The sequence below is a fragment of the Myotis daubentonii genome, chromosome 2 (genome assembly GCF_963259705.1).
Source record: "Myotis daubentonii chromosome 2, mMyoDau2.1, whole genome shotgun sequence".
Classification (NCBI taxonomy): domain Eukaryota; kingdom Metazoa; phylum Chordata; class Mammalia; order Chiroptera; family Vespertilionidae; genus Myotis; species Myotis daubentonii.
In genome coordinates this window covers 21,216,436-21,238,796 of record NC_081841.1, presented here as the reverse complement: position 1 = coordinate 21,238,796, position 22,361 = coordinate 21,216,436, and the positions used below count along the sequence as shown (strand labels likewise).

At 42.3% G+C, this 22,361-nt stretch overlaps 1 protein-coding gene across 1 annotated transcript in view; it reads left to right on the top strand.

The window, feature by feature from the left end:
* ANO2 (anoctamin 2) overlaps nucleotides 1–22,361 on the top strand; it is a 310,151-nt gene that overhangs the window by 87,736 nt on the left and 200,054 nt on the right. The window contains exons 5-7 of the mRNA XM_059681978.1: nucleotides 7,722–7,873; nucleotides 10,711–10,765; nucleotides 13,806–13,857. Coding sequence (XP_059537961.1) covers nucleotides 7,722–7,873; nucleotides 10,711–10,765; nucleotides 13,806–13,857 — 259 coding nt within the window. The remainder of the gene's footprint in view (nucleotides 1–7,721; nucleotides 7,874–10,710; nucleotides 10,766–13,805; nucleotides 13,858–22,361) is intronic.

Below are 22,361 nucleotides of genomic sequence, written 5' to 3'. Positions count from 1 at the left end.
TTTAAGCACATGAAAGGCGTATCGTGTACCCAGGGAGGGCATAATGGGGAACAGCTGGCTAACATGTGTCTTGCCTTTTCTGAGGATGTTCATAATTCTCTGATGTCCAAGAATAACAGTAATAATGACGCTGCTGCTGATTGTATTAATAATAATAAAGAGGGTCGGATGCCTTTCGTGGATCCTGCTGAACACAGAGAAGAGCCTGGGCTGCTGGGTTTGGTGGGGACTGAACGGGCGCTCCAGCCTGCTTCCTTCTCAGGGAATCAGGGGATCATGGAGCCCTTCTAAGGATCAAAGGTTTAAGGAAAGAGCCTGGATGGGGGGATTCAGGAAGCCTGGGTTTGAGGTCTGGTTTCATCATGAACTCTGGCAATTCCCAACCCCTCAAAGTCTCAGTTTTCTCATCTGTAAAATAGCGATGCTAACACTACTTGACAGGCACACCTTGCAGAGTTTTGTGGGCCCCGATGAAATGGTGCCTGTGGGAGGGCAGGATACATTGCAACGCGTTCTTGTACACAGAAGGTGTCATCATCATCTTTGTACTTCTTCAGCACTGGGTCCAATCCACCACCAAGCTCAGCGCCTGGCATCTGGAAAGTGGCTAGAAATGTTTGTGCTGTGAATGAATGTGTCCTTTTCATGAAATGTTTGATGCTGTAGAACGTTAGACTTGGACAATACTTTAACAGCCATTGCATCAGTCCTCTCTGTTATGGTTTGTTGGGTGGGTCTGGAGCGGAGCTCAATCTCAGGTTCGTTACCCCCGCTACTGAGTATGGATCTAAGTACTCTACCCAATGCCCTGGCAATGATGAGATTTTCCATTCTGACTGGTGGGAATAGGTGCCATTCCCAACTCTTTCGGTCTCAGGTAGTTTTCTTATGCCCATACTGCCAAATACTCAGGGGGAACTTCTGAAGATCTCTTGGGTTGTTTGTGAGCTCTCTCTCTCTTGGTCACTCTGTCCTATGAACTCTAGTTGCCTTGCTTTCCCCAGACATATAGTTTGTCTCTGCAGCTCAGGGAGTTTGCTGGCCTCCACCTATTTTCCCTTCCTGCCAGCAATGAGCTGGAACAATCATATCTTGTTGTTTCCTGTCTCTCAGGAACTTCTGATGTCCAAATAGCTGGCAAATTGTTGTCCTATTCTGTTTAAGCTGCTATAACAACATACCATAGACCTGGTGGCTTATACACAAGAGATTCCAGCCCCCCCCCCCCCAGCCCCCGCACTCACAGTGTTGGAGGCTGGAAGTCTGAAACCAGTGTGCTAGCATGGTTCAGTGAGGGCCCTCTGCCTGGTTCATAGCTGATGCCTTCTTGCTGTGTCCTTACATGGTGGAAGGAGCTAGGGAGCTCTATGGGGTCTTTTTTTTATAAGAACATTAATCCCATTCACAAGGGCTCCACTCTGGTGACCTACTCACCTCCCAAAGATTTCACTTCCTAATACCATCACTATGGGGATTAGAATTTATATATATACATTTTTTTTGAGGGGGGGGGAGCATTTAAATTGCAGAAACCATGATTCCATGATTTTTGTCTGAATGTTTTGGTTATTTCAGGTATGATAAATCTAGTCCCTGTTACTCCATCACTTTGAGGAATATGAGAAGTAGAAGTTTCCTAGTTTTCTCTTTGGAGATGAAGAACCTGAGAGGGACTTGTCCCAACTCACACAGCTAGATTGTGTCAGCAAGGGCCAGGATGTTCACTCAATAGACATTTTTTGTGTTTCTACTGTACACCAGGCACACAGATTGTGGTCCTTGCTTTCTCTAGAAGTCCATAGTCTGTTGGGGAGACAGATTGGTGAACCAATACCAAGAGAAGTGCATGACAAATTTTATGACACAGGTGTTCTTTCACAGGGTACTAAGGAAGCATGGCAAGAAGTGATGGGCCAAGAAATGTTTCCTGAAAAAGTTGACACTTGAGCCTAGTGGTGAAAGAGAAGGAGGAGTAATCCAGGTAAAAAAGGAGGGGAGAAGTTCCAGGAATAGATGCAACACGTGCAAAAGCCCAGTGGAGTAGGAAGCAGGTCCTTTGTCTTCCAAGCCTAGTGTACATGGTATTGTACCAGGGGGCCACCCACCTATGTTTTATAGTGGGTTTGTGTCTGGCTTTATCTTCCCAAAGCCCCTGAAGTCTGGGAAATCTCTTTCTGACATAAGTCAGCATGGTGTTTCAGCCTGGTCATGTTTATGTAGGGTTTTGGTCAGGGCTATGGAGCAGATGTTACCTTGAGGTTTCTGGTGGGACACTGGCCTTTTACACCTTCTACATTTTTCCCAAAGGCAGACGACAATATTACTCTCAGTGATTTCCAACACAACCCCATCAAGAAACAGTCAACATTTGTGCTGGTCCCATTCCTGGTCCGTCTAAAGTCATACATCAGGTGCCCACGTCCTTTAGCCTCTTTCTCTAAGTGAACTCTTCCAGATACACTGCCAAGATGAGGGTCAAGGACTGCTTATAAGTTCTTAGCTACCCTTCTGCCAGAAACAGGCCCTGAGACAATTATTGGGTTATTAATCTAAAATGACTGAATACAGGCATTTCTGGCCTTGCCAGGGCTGGGCTCCTGAGTGCCTTTGTGGTCAATGAGGACAGGAAGGGAAGCCTTTCTGCCAGACAGAGGCTTTAGGCTTTAGGCTTTTTTCCCCTCCAGCCTGGCTTGTTTCTATCAAGATCTCTTACCTTTTGGGTGTTACCTAGCCTGGGCTCCTTCCGTGGCAGCAATTGGTGTAATCAATGCTGCTTCCCCAGAGATTTACCATTCATTCATTCATTCATTCATTCATTCATTCATTCATTCATGCAAAGATAGGGAATAGTTTGAACAGTATCCTGCCTTTATAGAGATTATGGTTTGGTGGGGCAGCTGGACATTAATCAAATAATCACTCAAATAAATGTAAAGTTACAACTGTGATAAGTACTACAAAGGAGAGGCATTTGAAATACGATGTGGAGACTTCTAGAGAATCCCATGGGCTATTTTAACAATTTTTGTCTTTATCATAAAAGCAATGGGTAATTGTTGAAGACTTTTTCCCAGGCAGGTGACACAATCAGATATTTGCTTCAGAAACATCACTCTGGCTCCAATATGGGGAATGAATTAGAGGTGGACAACAGAGTTGCCAGAATAAAATACAGATGCCTAGTTACACTCAAATTTTGGATATATAATGAATACTTGTTTAGTATAAATGTGTCCCAATATACTATACAATACTTATACTAAAAATTATTGTTGTCCAGTTGGTGTGGCTCAGTGGTGAGTGTTGAACTATGAACCAGGAGGCCATGGTTGGAGTACATGCCTGGGTTGTGAGCTCGGTCCTTGGTGGGGAGGCATGCAGGAGGCAGTTGATCAATGATTCTCTCTTATCACTGATGTTTCTATCTCTCTCTCCCTTCCCCTTCCTCCCTGAAATCAATAAAAATATATAAAATATATAAAAAATTGTTTTCTTATCCTAATATATAAAAAGCCAGGGGCTGTCATGACCGAAACAACTGGATGGACAATCAAACAGCAGGTTGCATGGGGCAACCAGGCTGGCAGGGGGGCCAGTAAGGGGTGACCAGGCAGGTGGGGGGGGCAGTTAGGGGCAACCAGGCCGGCAGAGGGGCAGTTAAGGGTGATCAGACTGGCAGGCAAGTGAGCAGTTAGGAGCCAGCAGTCCTGGATTGTGAGAGGGATGTCTGACTGCCGGTTTAGGCCCGATCCCTGAGATCGGGCCTAAACCGGCAGTCAGATAGCCCCCAAGGAGTCCCAGATTGGAGAGGGTGCAGGCTGGGCTGAGGGGCCCTCTAGTATAAGTATAATTTTAAAGTGTAAGTATATCTCAAATATAGCTTGGGATATACTTATACTAAAAAATTATTTTTTTGTTTATTTGAAATTCAAATTTAAGTGGACATCTTGTATTTAAAAAAATATTTTTATTGATTTCATAGAGGAAGGGAGAGGGAGAGAGTGATAGAAACATCAATGATGAGAGAGAATCATCGATTGGCTGCCTCCTCTATGCCCCCCACTGGGAACTGAGCCTGCAACTTGGGCATATGCCCCAACCAGGAATCAAACCATGACCTCCTGGTTCATAAGTCAATGCTCAACCACTGAGTCACACCCAACCTGGCTGGACATCTTGTATTTTCATTTGTTAGATCTAACAACTCTAAGCAAGAGAAGCTATGGGGATACCAGTTTTTGCTGTAGTTGAAGGCTCTTTAGACTAGGAAACTAGAGGTAGAAGTAGAGAGAAGTGGACAAAGAAGAAATACCCTTAGTGAGTCCAAGTCTGTTATTCCAAGGCCATCTGGAAGACAGAGTCTATCAGCTTCCCTCCTGCTCTGAAACCTTAATTTCCATGCACACACCATTTAAAGGCATGTGGTTATGGGTATGATTAACACATCATAGCAGTTTCAGTGCAGGCCTGTGCTGGGTCAGAACCTGTTCTAAATGTCCTATGTGATGTGTGCTGAAGCAGTGTGAGGAGGTCATCTTTCTGATTTTTTTTTCCCCCCACAATAACTCATGTTTTAGCAAATGAAGCAGGAGAGTAAAGCAGTTAAAAAACAGGTTTTGCTGGGGGTTCAAATGCTCCAGCAATTATTATCTGGATCGTACTATCTTTGACTGAGATACTTAACTCCTCTTGTCTTTGCAGCATAACTTTCAAATTAATGTTAAAGTATATCAAGAGCCAGGCACACAAGAGATGCTTACTAAATGGTATGTGCTTCTAGAAATAAAACAATCCCTTCTTTCAGAAATCTGGCTCATCCTTCTTGTTCCTATACAACTTCACTCTGGTTTTGTCATTGTTCAGACCCTTCACTGACTTCCCATTGCCTTGTGCAGCAGAGTCTCAACCTGCTGTTCTCTGATGAGCACTGTCACTATGTCCCCATCAGAACCTCATCCTCCAAAGAAACTAGGGCATTTAACCCTTCTTAAACCCAACTTGAACTTTCCTACCTTTTTTTTTTTTTTTTGGCCTGGAATATCTGCCAATATCTGTTCAAGCCTTATTAATGAAAAGTGTTTATAAGGCCATGTTAATAGAAATATGGACAAGTAAGCTAAAGTATGTGAAGAAAATAAAATATATGCCAATCACTAGGGAAACGACTAAACAAATTAGGATTCATGTCTACTGTGTAACCCTATCTAATAAAGAGGGAATATGCTAATTGACCCTAACACTGTCACAAAGGTGGCGGCACCCACAGCCAGTAAGGAGGGAATATGCTAATTGACTGCCCCACCCTCACATATGGCAGCACCCACAGCCAATAAGGAGGAAATGTGCTAATTGATTGCCCCTCCCTCAGAGATGGCAACGCCCACAGCCACAAGATGGCCAGCAGGGGAGAACAGTTGGGGGTGACCAGGCCTGCAGGGGAGGGCAGTTAGGGGTAACCAGGCTGGCAGGGGAGGGCAGTTGGGGGTGACCAGGCCTGCAGGGGAGGGCAGTTAGGGGTAACCAGGCTGGCAGGGGAGGGCAGTTGGGGGTGACCAGGCCTGCAGGGGAGGGCAGTTAGGGACAACTGGGCTGGCAGGGGAGGGCAGTTGGAGGCAATTGGGCTGGCAGGGGAGCAGTTAGGTGTTGATCAGGCTGGCAGGGAGTAGTTAGGGGGTGATCAGGCTGGCAGGCAAGCGGTTGGGAACCAGCAGTCCTGGATTGTGAGAGGGATGTCCGACTGCCAGTTTAGGTCTGATCCCAGAGGAAGGCAGGGGAAGGCAGTGCACTGGGCCTCTAGTATTATATATTCATTAAGGTAGCTCTACATGAACTGATCTGGAAAGATATATATCTGTGAACTATTGCTAATTATAGAAAATGTGAAATATAATCACAGTTTAGAACAAAATTTAGTCATAAATGTATTTTTGAAAGAGTCAGAATAAAACATACTCAAATTGCTAATAGAGATTGCTTCTGGAGAGGATTGGGTTGGAAGAGAAAGGAAACATAACATTTAGTTAACATACTTCTATGGTTTGTTTACTATGACTGTTTTAATTTTATAACAGAAATTAAATCAAAATGCATAGAAAATTTATTAGAAGAAATGAACTTTGGTTGTGTTTCAGTTGTTAAATAAGGGTGGTTCTTTATATCGCCCAACTTATCATAATTTTATTAAAGAACAAAATGATAACAAAAGAGGGGGACCTTTCTGTTAAAGTCCAATAGAGATACTGCTCCCTCTATGTAACTTTCTTTTGATTTCTCAACTGGATGTGCTGTCTCCTTCCTTTGAACCCTCAAAGCATTTTGCATGTCTTTTGTGGCTTTTATCTCCGTCTATCTTATATGTATTCTGTACGTGTTTTACTGCCTGTCTAGATTTAAGCAACTTGAGGATATCACTAGAGAGAAGAAGACCAGCTTTCAAGTCAGAAGATCTGGATGTTGGCTCTTGTTCTAATTATCTATTGCAACATGACGAATTAGCCCGAACTTAGTAACTTAAAACATACTCATTTTACTCTATCTTATAAGTTTTTGGTCAGAAACTTGAGCAGAGCTGGGTTGGGGGATTCTTCTGCTCCATGTGGTGTTGACTGAGGTCACTTGGTGATATTTGGCTTGGGGTTGAGCTGGACAGGAGGGTCCTATAAGGCTTCCCTCACATGCCTGATGCTTGGCGGGCAGCCGAGATGCTGAGCTCAGCCTAGTTCTTTCCCTTCCTGAGTTCTCTCAGCACCTTTCTGCAGACTTCCTCCAGGTGGCCAAGGGCTTTGAGAGACCAAGGCAGAGCTGCCCATCTTCCTAAAAGATGATAATGGCATAGTGTCACTTCTGCTGAACTGGTCAAGCAGCTACAGAGCCCATCCAGGCTTAAGAGGGTGGGAACAGAGATGCCACCCTTTGAAAGGAGAATTTGTGTAGAAAACTTGGGGCCATCATTAATTCATCGCACTATGTCTCAGTGACTATAACTGTAAGTTAGAAAGATCAAAAGTTATAATGCATGCAAAAGCATTCTGTGCATTATAAAAAGCTATATGGACTATGAATGTTAATGATTATCTTGGCACTAATCTATGCCTTACTCAAGGCAGATACTTATTAGATGTTTACTACTTTGAGAGCAGACTCATTTATCAAATAGTTCCTAAGAGGAAAAAAGTGTTGCTATGTGATCACGTAGGGGCATAGTGTAGTTGTGGAGTAGACTTTGGATTAGGTTGACATGAGTTAAATCCAAGCTGTCACCCAGCAACTGTCTGTGTGACCTTTGCTGACTCATCTCACCTTTCTGAGCCTTAATTTTCTCATTATAATATGAGACTAGTATTGTCTGTCTAAACTGGGTTGCTATGTGCATTGAAACTAATTTATATAAAATGCTTTAGCATGGTGACTGTCACATAGTAGGTTTTCCATTTCTCTGATGGTGCTATAACAAAGTCATATAGAAAGTTTGGACTCATTGCTCATTCCTTTACATTGGTCACCTCTACTCACACAAATAATTAGAGGGAGTCCAGAGCCTATGTCCTTGTGAAACCAACAGGGAAAGGGAAGGACCCTACTTCTTGTTTTTCCCAGTCTCCTCTGTCCCCAGAGTGGTCCCCTCCAGAGATCTGGACCCTGTGCAGCTTTGATTGGTAAGTCACTCTTCTCTGAATGTTGTTTATGGCCTCCTTTCAGACCTATGACTTTGCCTTTCATAGATGTATGAGATCAAAACAGAAGGCTGCATTGCAAAGAAGTTCAATGAGATTCTGCAGAAGCTGAGCTCACCCCTGAAGCCCAGAGTTCCAGAGCATAGTAACAACAGGATGAAAAACCTATCCTACCCATTCTCCAGGGAGAAAATGTACCTGTGAGTAATAGAACTTCAGGGGTAGGGATGTGAGGGAGGATGGGCAAGAAAATCAAACACCACTCAGTCATAGAGAGAATGTCCCATGCCTGGGAGAGAGGGGAGGAAGCATACTCTCCTGGTGAAATATTTTCTGTATCTCCTTCTGTAAGTGAGATTATCACAAATAACTCCTGAATTTACATTGAATTTATATCCTGAATATTTGTCCAGTGGCTTTGGGGGAAGCCCGACATTTCAGTCACTTTGCATGATGGATGGAGAATCAGGGAGCAGACAATTATGAACTTGGGACTCAGATACCTGTTTACATTCTGTGGGGAAACCATTCTGCTCAGTTCCCAGTCTGATAGGATTTTAACTTCTGTGATAAATCAGTGAGAAGGTGGATGAAGCTCTTGGATTTCTGTATTTTCAGCTGCTTATTCATAAATGTATTGACTCTGCAGACACCTGCTCCCCACACCCAACCCTGGGTGAGGGAATAACAGCTCTTCACAGGGATGGCCATTTGGAAAAACTTTGGATGGGGAAGAAATGGTTGGAAAGTGGCAGATGCAACAGCCCAGCATTTGTTCTGTTTTAGGGGCTAGTGAGAAAACAAGACTATTGTGTGACTTTTGCTGCTGATAAGATAAGAGAATCGAGCAAGAGAGGGAAAGGAAGGGGCATGGAAAGGCAGAAAAGATATGAGGATCTGTCTCTTTTGAGGAGATGTTATTTATGGGAGCTGTGTTTCTGCTGGCTATTGGATAGTATATCCTACCCATCTTTGCCATATTCGATAATGATTCTATACACATATATATGCTGTTCTTTTGCATATGTTACCTCATTGAATTCCCTCCTCAATGGTTCTGGTATTAATTCTGGTCACCAATTCCAATGTGTGTGTGGGTTTTTCCAGATGACCAAGAAATTTTCCAACACTAGCTGGATGTCTTACAATTGAACCCAATTCTGATACTATCTACCTGGAGATAGTATCAGATTTCCCAGGTTGACAGCTCAGTCCTACAAGACCCCACCCCACTTCTGATGCCAATTACAAGTTCAGGTTGTTAACTGTGCTTCTAACTGACTAGCTATAAATCAAAGGTTCCCATGTTCCCCTCTGTGGTTTCGATTAATTTGTGAGAGAAGCTCACAAACCTCAGGAAAACGGTTTACTCACTAGATTGCCAGGATATTACAAAAGATAGAAATCAACAATCAGATGATGAGATCCCAAACAAAGGAATTTTTGCCTTTGTGTTGGAACCTGCCAGGTGGCATGTGGGAGAACTCTGGTCTTCCCACATGGGAGCTCTCTGAAACCCTTCCTTTTGGGTTTTTATGGAGGCTTCATTATATAAGCATGGTTAATTAACTCATTGATCTTTGATGACTGATTCAACCTCTAGCACCTCCCCCCTCCCAGGAAATCAGCGGGTGGCACTGAAAGCTCCCACTCTCTATTCATGTTGGTTCCCTTAGAAACCAGCCTCCTTCCTAAGGTGCTTTCCAAAAGTCACCTCATTGTGGTAGGAAGGGCTTATTATGAATAACAAACACCCATTTCACCTTTATGGCTCTGAGGTGATTTCAAGAACTGAGGACAGAGACAAAATATTATGACAAAAATTGCTCTGATTGCGCAGAAAATTCCAAGGTTTAGGAGCGACGAGCCAGGATCTATGATGAAGACCAAACTATGTATTTATTATAAATCACAATATTACAACCTCTTGTGAGGTGGCCATCCACATGTATCCCTTTATTATAGAGAGGAAATCAAGGTCCAGGTTCTGTCTAAGATTATACAGCCGTAAGGGGCTGACCTGGAACTGGCATGCTGACTCCTGGTCTGCTGTTCTTTTTGTGCTCTGTGTTTCTTCTGTGCTTCCCCTTCCCTGGGCCTTCCTTCATGCCAGCCCTGGCATTGAACTGCCCCTCTCACACAGCCCCATTCATTCATCTTCTGTGATCCTTCAAGTCCAGTTCCTAAACACCATGTTCTTGAAGAATTCTCTGATCTTTCCAACCAGAATATGGGCTCCATCCTCAGACTTCTCACAGCAATGGTCTACATATTATCATGTCTATTTTGCATGTCTAGTTGTTTGGAAACATACCTACCCCAGTTTCTGGGCTCGTGGGGGCTGGGAGCATGTCTCATGCATCTGTGTGTCCCCTGGCACAGTGTCTCAAGCACAGTAAGTCTACACAGCTGGGATTTTTATTTTTTGAGTGAAAGGTCAATATTTGAAGGTTAGAACAGATACAGGCCTTGGTAATTAGGACTCTGGTATCTAACTAATATGATATAGTGAGAACATTAAATGACTCTAAAAAACAAAGAGTTATAATTCCAATACCCTGAAACTATACTCTTTTTGCTTTGTGTGCTTATACTCTCTTTGTCCATACACAGGAATCCTTTTAACATTCCTTTATTTTTAAAACTTTATAGTATAATATTTTTCAATGATAGTCTGAAAATTTTCTATTTATAAAGTTTCAGTAATCATAATTTTCAATGGCTACATGATAATTTATCATATAGATTTTGGAATTGGCATCGTATCTCCATAACCTTATTGAAAGTAACTTTGTGATGAACATTTTTATCTATGAAACTTGTTTCTTCTGTTAAATTTATTTTCTCTGTGATAAATCTCTATGATAAGTTTTCAGAATCACTGAAAAAGAGTATAAACGTGAGTTTGTGTGAGTGTGTGTGTCTCTTACACATCTTGCTATGGTGCTTTTTAAAAGTTTGCTCTGGGCCCGGGTGAAATGGTCTCAGGACAAGGTTACTAAAATGAGTTGACCTTCTGCTTTCTTGGTATCTCCAGGTACAACATCCAGGATAAGGACACCTTCTTTGACAATGCCACCCGTAGTCGAATTGTGAGTAAGCAGGCTAACCAAGTGCTCAACCAGGTGTGGTGGGCCCAGGAAAGGGTGGGGGAAGACCAAGTACCCAGTTTGGCAGGACATCCTCTTGCCCTTCCTGCTACCTCCCATTGTCATTTGCTTAGAGTTGTCTAGCAACTGAGAGAAATGTGCAGATGCTTTCTAATCCCAGTAGCAAAAGAGAGTGGACTAACAGTTGTCTGAGGGGAGGGAAATAGGGGGTTGGGTGAAAAAGGTGAAGAGGTTAAATAAAAACAAACAAACAACCAAACAACAAAAAACCCAACTCGTAGATACACACAACAGTGTGATGATTACCAGAGAGGGAAAGGGAGATGGGGGAGGTATAAGAGGGTAAAGGGAGGATAAATGGTAATAGAAGGATAATTGACTTGGGGTGGTGAACACACAATACAATATACAGATTATGTGTTATAGAATTGTACACCTGAAATCTATATAATTTTATTAACCAATATCACCTGGATAAATTCAATAAAAAAGCAGAAAATTGTCCTCACTCAGGGTTAAGTGGAGTGTTTTCTCATTACAGTTCTCCACTTATACCCTTCTTGGAATCACAAAAACAGGGACTCTCAGAGCTGGTGGAGACTTTCAGGTAGTCAGGGGGCCCCCTTGTTTTACAGTTGAGGAAACGGAGGCCCTGAGAAGCAATGAGTTGAAAAAAATTCAAACAGATCATTAGTGTACAAATGAGAACTCATGGCTGGGCCACTATGCTTCTTTCTTTCACCCCCAAGGAAGCCCTTGCATTCCTGTCACAGGGAATGTAAGAACTCACCAGTTTGTCCAAGAATAAAATTACCAACTCATTCAATAGAAAGCCAAAATTCATGACTATACTGTTCTTCTACAGTCTTTTTGCATGAAAAAAAGTGAAGTCAAGCTTTTGAATTTTGTAGGATGATTGATTCCAGTGAAAATCTGCATATGGCCTGTGCCCCTGTGGCCCCAATCTGAGTTGTAGGGTGATCGGTTTACTCACTGATCAATTTATTCTCTACCCATTTAGAGAACATTCAGCTTACGAACAGAGGAGGGAAAGAGGGGCCCAAGGAATGCTGGACTCGTACTCATGCCACAGAGGAAACGATGGCGGTGTGTTCCCATTGGTCCCTAAGAAAGAACTTAAGTTTCAACAGAAGAAGGAATAAGGGTTAGATACTCAGCAAAACTTTCAAGTCAATAGGGTGATAAGGATAAAAAAAGAGGTGATCAGAGGAAGCTTCAGCACATTTCCAAGGCATGCTGAAAACATGGCCATGACTCTTTGCAGGATGGGCAAGAAAATACTTCAGGTCCCTTACCCTAGTGTCTTAGGAAGGTTTAAAATGGACATATGTGCCCTGGCTGGTGTGGCCCAGTTGGTTGGGCATCCCCTGCACCAAATGGTTGCTGGTTCGATTCCTGATCAGGGCACATGCTTGGGAAATGGGCTTGATCCCTTCTCACATTGATGTTTCTCCCTTTTCTCTTCCTTTCTCTCTAAAAATCAAGAAACCATTCTTTAAAAAAGTAAAAAATAAGCATATGATTTCTTTCATCTTTTTATGGAAAAAACCATAAACTTCCCATTTTTTTGGTTGATGCTCTTAGAAGCCACTTAAATCTCCCTGAGGCTTGGATCTCAAGTCTTTGAGGGAATTACAGGGTGTTGTGGAGATTACCCGATAATTGCAAAGTGCTTGTAAAATAATACAATGCCATATAAATGCTATTCTTAATTATTATTGCTGTTGAATTGCTGTACTGTATTTTAAATGAATTAAACATTCCTGGGCTCCATTCTGCTAGAAGTTATTTATTTACTGCTCCCGCTAGGTCTGTGGCTGGAATGTGGGAGTGTGAATGGTGATGGAATAACACATTTTCCATTCATCTCTTCTAGAAACTTCTTCCTTCCCATCCTGCCCTTTTGCCAGTCCACCCTACACTGTGAGAAAAGAAAGAGCCCTGATTTTTGTCTTGGGGTCTACTCTGCCCTGGGGACCTCACCCACATCTATAAATGTCTTCTCTGTGCTTCTTTTTTGTGGGCATCTGAGCAGCCCAGCTATTTATCCCAGAGCAAACTTCCTTGCTGGGCATCTTTTCATAGCCTGGCACAGGCTTGGAACACACTGAAGGGTAGTGATTGGCCAGCAGGTTTACCCTGGCCATCTGTGTCCCTGTTTTCCCTGCTGGGGGTACACTCAGCACCCCTATCTCCCATGAGAGAGACTCCCCTGCAAGTCCCTAGTCCAGGGTTTGTTGGTCCATTTAGACATGCAGTAATCACTGAGCAGGCAGCCCGCTGGATGTCCAGGATGTGCTCAGAGGCATGGAGTTTTGAGAAAGTGTCTGATATGCTTTGGTTGGGAAGGCAAGCTGAGGACTCAGGAGAAAAACAGGAATAATAGTACTAATGGTCAACACATAGGTGGCCCTTTTCGAGTTTACAAAACGCTGTGACATAGCTCTACTACAGAGGAGGCAATGAACCCTCACGGAGCTGCTCAGGACCCCTCTGCTAGGAACCAGGATTAGAACCGGATTTGTCTGCCTCCCTGTGCTGTGCTGACCCCCAGCATAGCACTAATCAGGGCTGGTGGAGAGGAAGGACATCCTCCTCCTGGTCTTTCTTCCCCAAGGCAGACAGGGCATCCTGTGCACCACCAGGCGCCTCCTCCAGACCCCTCCAGAGGGCGCTATGGGTCCAGTCTCCCTGATGTCTTTTCCTTGCCTCCTGTAACTGAACTTATAGCCTTTCCTTTCTTAAAAAATTTTCAGGGTGGGGCGAAGGGTGTGTGTGTGTGTGTGTGTGTGTGTGTGTGTGTGTATGTGTGTGTGTGTTGATTCTTTGTTTCCTCAAAGCACTCAAGTTTGAGTGGGTTTGACAAGCAGTCCATGAGCTTGGCACATGCTTGGCTTCCCCCTCCCTGGAAACAGGTCTAGCCGCCCGGTCCCCGCCCGCCCCCCACATGTGGTGACGCACGCGGTCAAGGCCCTCACAGCCCTGCTCTCATCCGTTTTAGGTGCATGAGATCCTGAAGCGCACAGCCTGTTCCCGAGCCAACAACACAATGGGTAAGGACCCCTTGCCCCACCCATAGACATAATGCTGATGGGGTGCTGAGGGGGCCATAGCTGTCCTTTCAACAGCTCACTTGGTGGGCAGCAAAGAATAAGACAAACAAATGCCCCACACAGAGGGGAGGAGGCTGCTTTCACTTAGGCTGGGAAACCCCGCCTTGCCCTCCAGGAGCAGGGGAGGGGGCACCCCATTTCTAGGAGGGCTGGGGCTGCTCCCCAGACTGCTATAACCTCTCCCAGATCTTCATTCCAGAATAAAGGCATCTTAGTAGCCCTTCAGCCCAACCCCTCACTTTATGAGTGACAAAACTTACCCCCAGAGAGGGTGAATGACTTGTGTAAGGCCACACATTAGTCTGAGTGTGCCTCTTCTAAGTTTGGCATTCTTGTCACCAATTTGGCTAAATCTGTTTGCCTTGTGGTTTGTTTTTTAAATTTGAGGGTATTGGTCTTTGAAGCAGGAACCTCAGCACTTGGGAACTTGTAGTATAATGCGAGCAGTCCAGATGCTGATGGATTACATAGAAACACACAATAGCCAGGGTAAAAATGTGAGCTTACGCACAAGCACGCGTGCTTCCCCCAGAAATCACTGCAGGTTGAACTCTCTTTCCAAAGGTGCTACCATCATCTGAATGGTGTTTGAAACCTTTGAGAGAATTTCTTTCAGAATATACTCTGTGGTGACATGTCTTTGGTTTTTGAGGCGGCTTCAAATTGAAAAGAGTCCAAAGTTATTTAGAGGCAAGTCTAGTGCATAATGTAGGCAGTGAAGTTGAAGAATTATAATAGTGATGACAGCAGTAATAGCTATTATTGGAGAGGTTATCATGGGCCTCATAGCTGCCTCAGTACCAAGGGAACAGCACTGAAGAGGGAATCAGAGCAGGCTTTGTACAGTGATAGCACATCCAGGATAGTGCAGACCCTCTCAAGGGGCACTTATGTATGACTCTGTTTGCTTTGATGTGCTCATCTTGCTACAAAATTCCAAATCACACTCCAAGTTTTAAAAATCAAATCTTCTGTGTAATGTTATTTGTCTGGAGCATGGTGCTTATAAGGAAAGGATGTGAGTGGGCGTATAATTAATTAGTCCAGTTCAATTCCATGGAATGAACTGAAGCCCTCATTTTGAGCAGCCAATTGGTTATAAAGACAACCAGAGGAGTCAAGAGATCTTAGGAAGTATTTTGTATTTTCTCATAGCCTCCATCAAAGTTTTGAATTTATCCTCGCTGCTTGACCAGTTCACTCCTCAACCCCATTAATTTCCCTTTTATCCTTTTACACCCTCCCTAATTTGACCAAAACTGCTCCCTTGGATATCATAGGTGACTTCTTACTTCCCACATTTCATGGCCTTTTTCTTAGTCTTCATCTTCCTTAACTTCCTACATCTTTCCAAGCCTTCTTTACAGAACCTCCATCTTCTGAGAGTTGATATCCAGGAAGGGGCTGCTGATCTACTACCTGCTGTTCTGCTTCTACTACTGGGCCACCCTTTCTTTGGTTCCTCTCCTCCCACATTTTGGATGTTGTCTCCATGTTTCTTTGGCCTCTCTCTCTCTCTCTCTCTCTCTCTCTCTCTCTCTCTCTCTCCTCTCTCTCTGTAAAAATGATTTGTAACAGTATATTATCTATCGTTTCCTGTTTCAGTTCCAGCCCCGCATTTCCAACTGCTTGATTGATACCTCTACTGAGATGTTCACCAGAACCTTAAAATCAATATATCTAATATTCTATTTCTATCTCATTCCCTCTCTCTCCTTTGCCCTCTCTCACCAGTGCTTTTCTTCCTGTTAATGTGACTATTACCCTCTCTCCTTTTGCTCATGTTGTTCTCTTTGCATGAATGTCCTTCCCCCAGTCTTATTCCTGCCCACCCCCAGACCAAACATCATTGTCTAACGAGTTCTCTTTAATACCCCCCTTTTTTCAGCACTCCTATAAAACTGAATCTCTTTCTTGCAGGTTACCTGTGTCCATGGCTTAGACATGGAAGATATTCCTTAAGATGTGTCTGAATCATCTTTCATGCTCCAATGCACTTAGCTGTCTGCCTTGTACATTCTGCTCCGTTAATGTGGTTTAATGAATTAATTAAACATAACTATCCTGCTAGTTTCATAGCAGTAGCTGTCGAGTTCCTGACTTCCCCTGTCCATATATAAGTGACTTAACTTCTCTGCAACTCAGGTTCCTTTTATGTCCAGTGGGGATAATAATATCTATTTGAAGGGTTTTTGTAAAGATTAAATAAGAAACTGTTAGTTTGTCTCATGAACTGGGAAGTCCCTAAGAACTAAAGTTTATTTTGAGAAACAGTCTCCAGAGTGCTGAAAGGTCATTAGAGACCCTCTGCTTTAACACTGAATTTTTTCCTTTGAGGATCTGAGGTCTTGGTTGTGTTTGTTGTTGTTTGTTTTTTATGTCTCAAAGCCAAACATCTTAAGGATTTTGTTGTTGTTGAGTAATTTTCAAAAATTTCTTTTCTTTTTTTTAACATTCAGAAAACATTTCTTGAGCACCTGCTATGTGTCAAATGATCTTATAGAAACTAAGAGACGCCAATGTGAATTTTACTAATTTCTACCCTCGAGAGGCTCTTAGTTTAGCCATGCAGACAGACATATAAACTGACAGTTATGAGATAATCTGGCAGGTACAATAATAGAGACATGTTCAGAGTGCAAAGGGAACATAGAGGAGGAAGAAATTACTTCCACATCTGTGCCTAAATATCAATGTAAATTTTCTAGTATTAGTTTTATAGCCCGAGAGAAAGCAGGCATCTCAGTAATTCTCATCTCCAATTACAAATAGGTACAAAGAGGATAAATGTTCACTGAGTCATATACTGAGTTACTGTCAGAATTGGGTCTGGAACTTGGGTGTCCTTGCTCCACCCCTATTTTTCCTACCTTTGGGATTCTATGAATTGCAAGTGGAGTTAGTTTGGGTCTTTAAAGTCGGTTACTTATAGAAATAATAGTTATCTAGCCGCCAACTTATAGACTCTTGAATTGGAAGGGATAGCCTACCTCCTTTTGACATATGATGAACCTGAGATCCTAAGGCACCAATGCACTTTTGCTAGAACCTTGGGAGAGAAACATGAAGAAGTGAGTTTAAGTTCTATCACCACTAAATTCTGTTAGATTGTGGCAGACTATATTGTGTCCATTAACCTCAGTTTTCCTTCACTTATAAAATGATGAAAAATGAAGAAAAGCAGAGATTAACAGATATTATAAAGTCTCTTCCTTAGTGTAATTTAATATATTTTGTAGTAAGTCTTAAATAAGCAACTCACTATACTGTAAATTTTAAAAACCTATTATGATTTCTGTGCTTTAAGCATGGGCATTATGAAAATTTAGTTATGAATTATTTTCTATCTAGATTCTCAGAACTAAATATCCAACTATACATTCAATATCTTCATGAAGTTGTCCTGAAAGAATCTGAACTACAGTGTGAACCAAAAGGACCATATAGATTTCCCTTTGGGGGACAACACAGTTCCCACCCATGTAACCCAAAATTTCAATAAACATTAGCTCTCAATTTCTCAAGCCAGAAATTATAACTAAGTGCTGTTGAGTTGACTGACCTCTCAAACATCTCTACAATTGGTACAATTTTTCTCTTCACAACCATTATCCTGGTCTATATGAGCTGTATTATTTTTTACCTGAATTACTTTTCCAACCACTAAAACATCTTCTTATCCCCAGTTTTGTGTATTTTAACCCATTCTATAAAATGTAGCCTGTTTTTAAAAGGCAGATTTCATTATATCACTGGCCTGCTTGAAATAGTAAAATAGATCCACATTTCTCTTAGATAAAATGCAAACTCCTTAATAGTTACATATTGTTATGGACTTGATATTTGTTGCCCTGCCCCAAATTCATACATTAAATCCTAACTCCCTTTCCCTCAAATAAGTAAAGTCTGGTAGTTGCACAGTAGCTACTGGTGATTTATTAGCTTTGTAACAAGGGACATATGACTGAACTTCTCTGCTTCCCAGCAATGGAGAACCCTGGAGGCCAGTTTTCACCTTGTTTGACTTCTGCTTAGGATAATCAAGTCTTTTCTAAGCTTCTTGGTCAACTTAAACAATCTTACTTAGAAGGTTAGGAAGAAAAATATGATAAGAGGGTGAGGCCTCAAGATAATATGGGCCTTTGAGCCATGGGGTGAATTTTGTTTTATTGATCTTCTCTCTGGTTGGGTAGAGAAGCACAAATGGCATAGAATTGACTTAGACCCTCCAAAGGATGATTACTTCATACAAAGAAGAAAAAAAGGAGGACAGGACAGTACTTAGAACTGTTGTCCAAGGTATTTTGTTGATCCTTCACCCTTGGCATTAACTTTTATGAGATCATTATTTCTGTGACTAATGTACAAAGCCTTATTCCCTTTCTACTATACAAGATTACAGTGGAAATGAAAAGATGGGAAAGATAATACAGATTAGAATTAGAAGATGGAAAAAAGTACTAAAGGTAATCATAATTCAAAAATACTCTCTCTTTTTTTAGTATTGTTACTTCTTTTCTTTGTGGAAAATGCATTATTTTGAATGACTGCTTTTGCAAAGCATTAAGCTGTATACAAGTTGTATGTATTGAATTATTTATTTTCCTGTTCTGTTCCATAAAATTTCTGAGGTGGCTTACAAGAAAAACAATAAAACAGCATAATATAAATAATAAATTAAACAATAAGAAACAGGAAAAGCACAAATTAAAATGGAATGTCAAAACTAGGAGAAAAAAATAGACTACAAATATTTAAACCATAAGGCCCTCTAGTTTCTGCAGTTGGGCTGCAAATTTGACCTTGAGCCAAAGTGAAAGGGGAATATGGTTAGTGGTTTAGTTCTTGATGTTCTCAGCAACATCTTTTTGTATAGACAAATTTCTAAATCTTTCATACTAGTCTCTCTTTTCTTATGTATAACTAGAGGCCCAGTGCACAAAATTTGTGCAGGGTAGGTTCCCTAGGTCTGGCCAGCAATCAGGTCTGATCTGTGGGGCAACTGGTGGAGTGATGGGGGGCTCCTGCTGGCACCCACCTTGGCTGGCCTGGGCCTGTGGGCTGGGGGCAGCTCCTGCATTGAGCATCTACCCCCTAGTGGTCAGTAGATGTCATAGCGACTGATTGTTCTGACATTCGGTCAGTTTGCATATTAGGCTTTTATTATATAGGATAGGTCAGCATATATTCCCTGTATAAATGCATAGTAACCCTTTCTGGATGATTCAGGAGCATTACTAAGAACATACTTCTTTTTTATTTTTTAATGTTTCTTCAAGGGTTGCTTGAACCACACTCTTTGATTTCTTGAATTTTTGACTCAGGTTAGCTTCCTTTCTGAGTTTTGTTATTTCAGTTTTGCTTTTCTGTTTGGGAGACAGAAAAACAAGCTGGTTAGAATTTTAGGTAAAGAGAGAGTGAAGGAGGGTCTGAAGGATTCTGCTGTGGTTAAAGTACATTAACATAACATTAGGGAACAGGTTTTATGAGCTCTAGATACTTTTTTTTTTTCTGAGTTCTCTGTTGTGGGAGCTGAGATAACCAGATAAGAGGTGTCTGTACAAATAAGGTATAACTGTAACCAATATATAAGGACCAAATAATAAGGACCCTTTGCACATGTATAGCTGTATGCTTTCAAAACACTTTTACTCTCATTGTTTCCTGTACACTACCATGCAAAATAGGTTCAACAGATGTTAACTCATTTCACCATAGAGGGATTACCTTGGTTAGTGATTCAGAGCCAGATTTAGAACTTAGGTTCCTTAGCTTGTCTTCATAGCTCTTTAATCAATTAATAAATGGATAAAGTTATTGGGAAAGGTTTCCCAGAAAGGTGGAAGCTGAGGTCTGCCCAATGTTAGATTCATTTATTCATTCAAAAAATTTTTTATTGAGTGCCTACTATGTGTCATTCAGATTCTAGAACTAGGGGAATAGAGTAGGGAATCAAACAAACACATCAGACACCAATCCCTGCCTTTATGGGGTGGGCTTACTTTTGAATTAACATTTGAGGACAAGAGGAAATAAACCACGTGGTTGTCTAGCAAGAGAGATACATACAAAGAAAGCAAATAATAAAACGGCATGATGGGAGCCACTCCAGAGAATCAGAAACAAATGACACACTCAAATCAGGAAAATTTAGGTTGGGAATAGTAATAGAGAGGCCATTTACAAAGGTGTGGATAGGGAATCTCTCTCTCTTATTTACCCCTGGAAGGGAAGGATTATGGGCCAATGCACATATGATGTTCAGAGATTAAATATATTTGTGAGTTTTGGTTTTGCATGGTGGCAGTAGCATGTGAGCCATCACAGACGTGGCCCAACCCCATGATGCCTCCTTAATCATTACATAAGGCCAGCTTTCAGAGTCTGGGAGTTTACCCCATCATGGAAAGCCTTTAAAGTACACTTGACCATGGAAAGAAACCCAAACCCCCGTGATCACGTCAGAGGATGGACACCTTTCCTGTTCCTTCATGTGGAAGTCATTGTTGCCTTTTCATGGACAGAGAATTGCAGATTGATAGAGCTACATTTTCATAGACACTTTGGTGTCAGAGCATTTACACGAATATGCTTTGGGCATCTCCCCTCCCCACTCAGGAGACGATGTCTTAATTATTTTGACTGAAGCCAGACCATGTTGTGTGCTGTAAACATCTGGTTTATCATTCATGCAGCTGAACTGGTTTATATTTTGTTAGAAGAAAAGACTTTGGATTAAAGGCATTTAAGTAATTAAACACATGTCAAGACAATTTGGTGATGGGTAAATATAGTCTCTGCTTAGTGCACCGTCTGGGGGCTCTGGTTTAGATTTACATCCGGCTGGAGTGCAGGGATGAAAGCAGCATGCCCGGTGGATTGGGCCCTGTTCTGGGGGGATCAAAACCAAATGGGTTTTCAGGAGTTCAGCACCGTTCCTCTAAGAACCTGTCCTGATGGAGCAGTTTCCTTTGAGTTTGGCCTGGAAGGACTAGAGCTTAGTCCCTGTCACCCAGAGACACTTGCAGATTTAATAAGACTCTCTCTGGGAGGCAGACCATAAACTGTGTTTTGATTGATCCTTTGTGTCCAGGAAACCAGAGATGTTTCGGAAGCTAAATGCTAGGCCTCAGGTTTGTGTTATGAGTGTGTGTTTTCAGGTACCAGTCTTGGGCCCGAGCCCGCTCTGCTCTGTCACTTGGTCCTGACCCCATAGATGCAGAGGACCTATCTGGCTGGATCAGGCTGTGCAGAGCTGTGGTTAGTGCTGAGCAAAGAGGAAGCACAAACCTTGTCCTTTGGGAGTTACAGTTCTAACAGCAATAGATATGAAGTACCTGGTGATTTGATGGAACTTAGAGATTAGGGAGGGTGTCCCTAGTGAGCTGTACTTGGAGCCAAGATACTGCTCTTCTCTGTGGGTAGAGGGAACACCCTCCATGCTTCTCCCTCTCCCAGGCCCCATGTCTGGGAGTAATGGGAAAAGAGGTCGGGCATCTCTCTCCCTGGGTCTAGAACAGAGAGGAAGGACTATAGACGTGATCCTGAAGAAGAAAGCTGTGCCATTATGGCCACACGGATGGAACCAATTAACCCCTTTTTGCTGAGAAGAAAGGAAAAAAAATGAGAATTTCAATTTTCAAAGCAGAGACTCTTTTTTAAAAAAATGTTTGATTATTTTCTTCTTCTTTCAGACCAATTTTCATGCTTGTTTGGGGGTAGAATCTTGGTTTCTGAAGTCTGTGGGTGACCCAAGAGGCCAAAACAATTCCCATTCTTGGGTGAAGTTGTGGATGCACAGTGACTTTGCAATTTGCCTCTGCCCCCCATTCCTCTTTCTTTTATGTCCTATTCCCTCCCTCTGCTCAGCAGCCAGTGATTGGGATTGCCCATAGGACACCATCTGAAAAAGAGGAGGTCTATAGCCATGGGAGACAGAGACACATTCCATGACTGCATGTGGGGGCTCTAGTTATCTGGGTTAGGATCACATGAATCATATTGGCTCCAAGGCAAAGAAACATTTGTTGGGCTTCCTCTCTTAGGAAGTGGACTAATGAATTGGAGTTTAAAGTTTCTTCATCAGCATAGATTGCCAAAGAAAACTGAAACAGTGAGGAAGGTGGGTGCCTGTGATAAATGGAAAGTCACTGAGATAAGTTTAGCCATAGGGTGATTATTTGTAACAACCATTATTCTTTCTGTGTTCCCAGCAGGGAACTCGGTGCTATAAATAAGAGGCAAAGGTGAAAGGGGAGTGCTCTCTGATTTCAGGTACCTTGTAGACCTTTGAGGGATAGAAAAAAATTTTGCACACACAAAATTCCACAAGTGAAGCAAGCTGCCTGCTTTAGGCATGTATTGGAAAGGAAACTTTATTTGAGATGGGGGTGGGGTGCACAGCTTTAGACCTCCAATGATTTGAAATCTTTCTGAGGATCTGG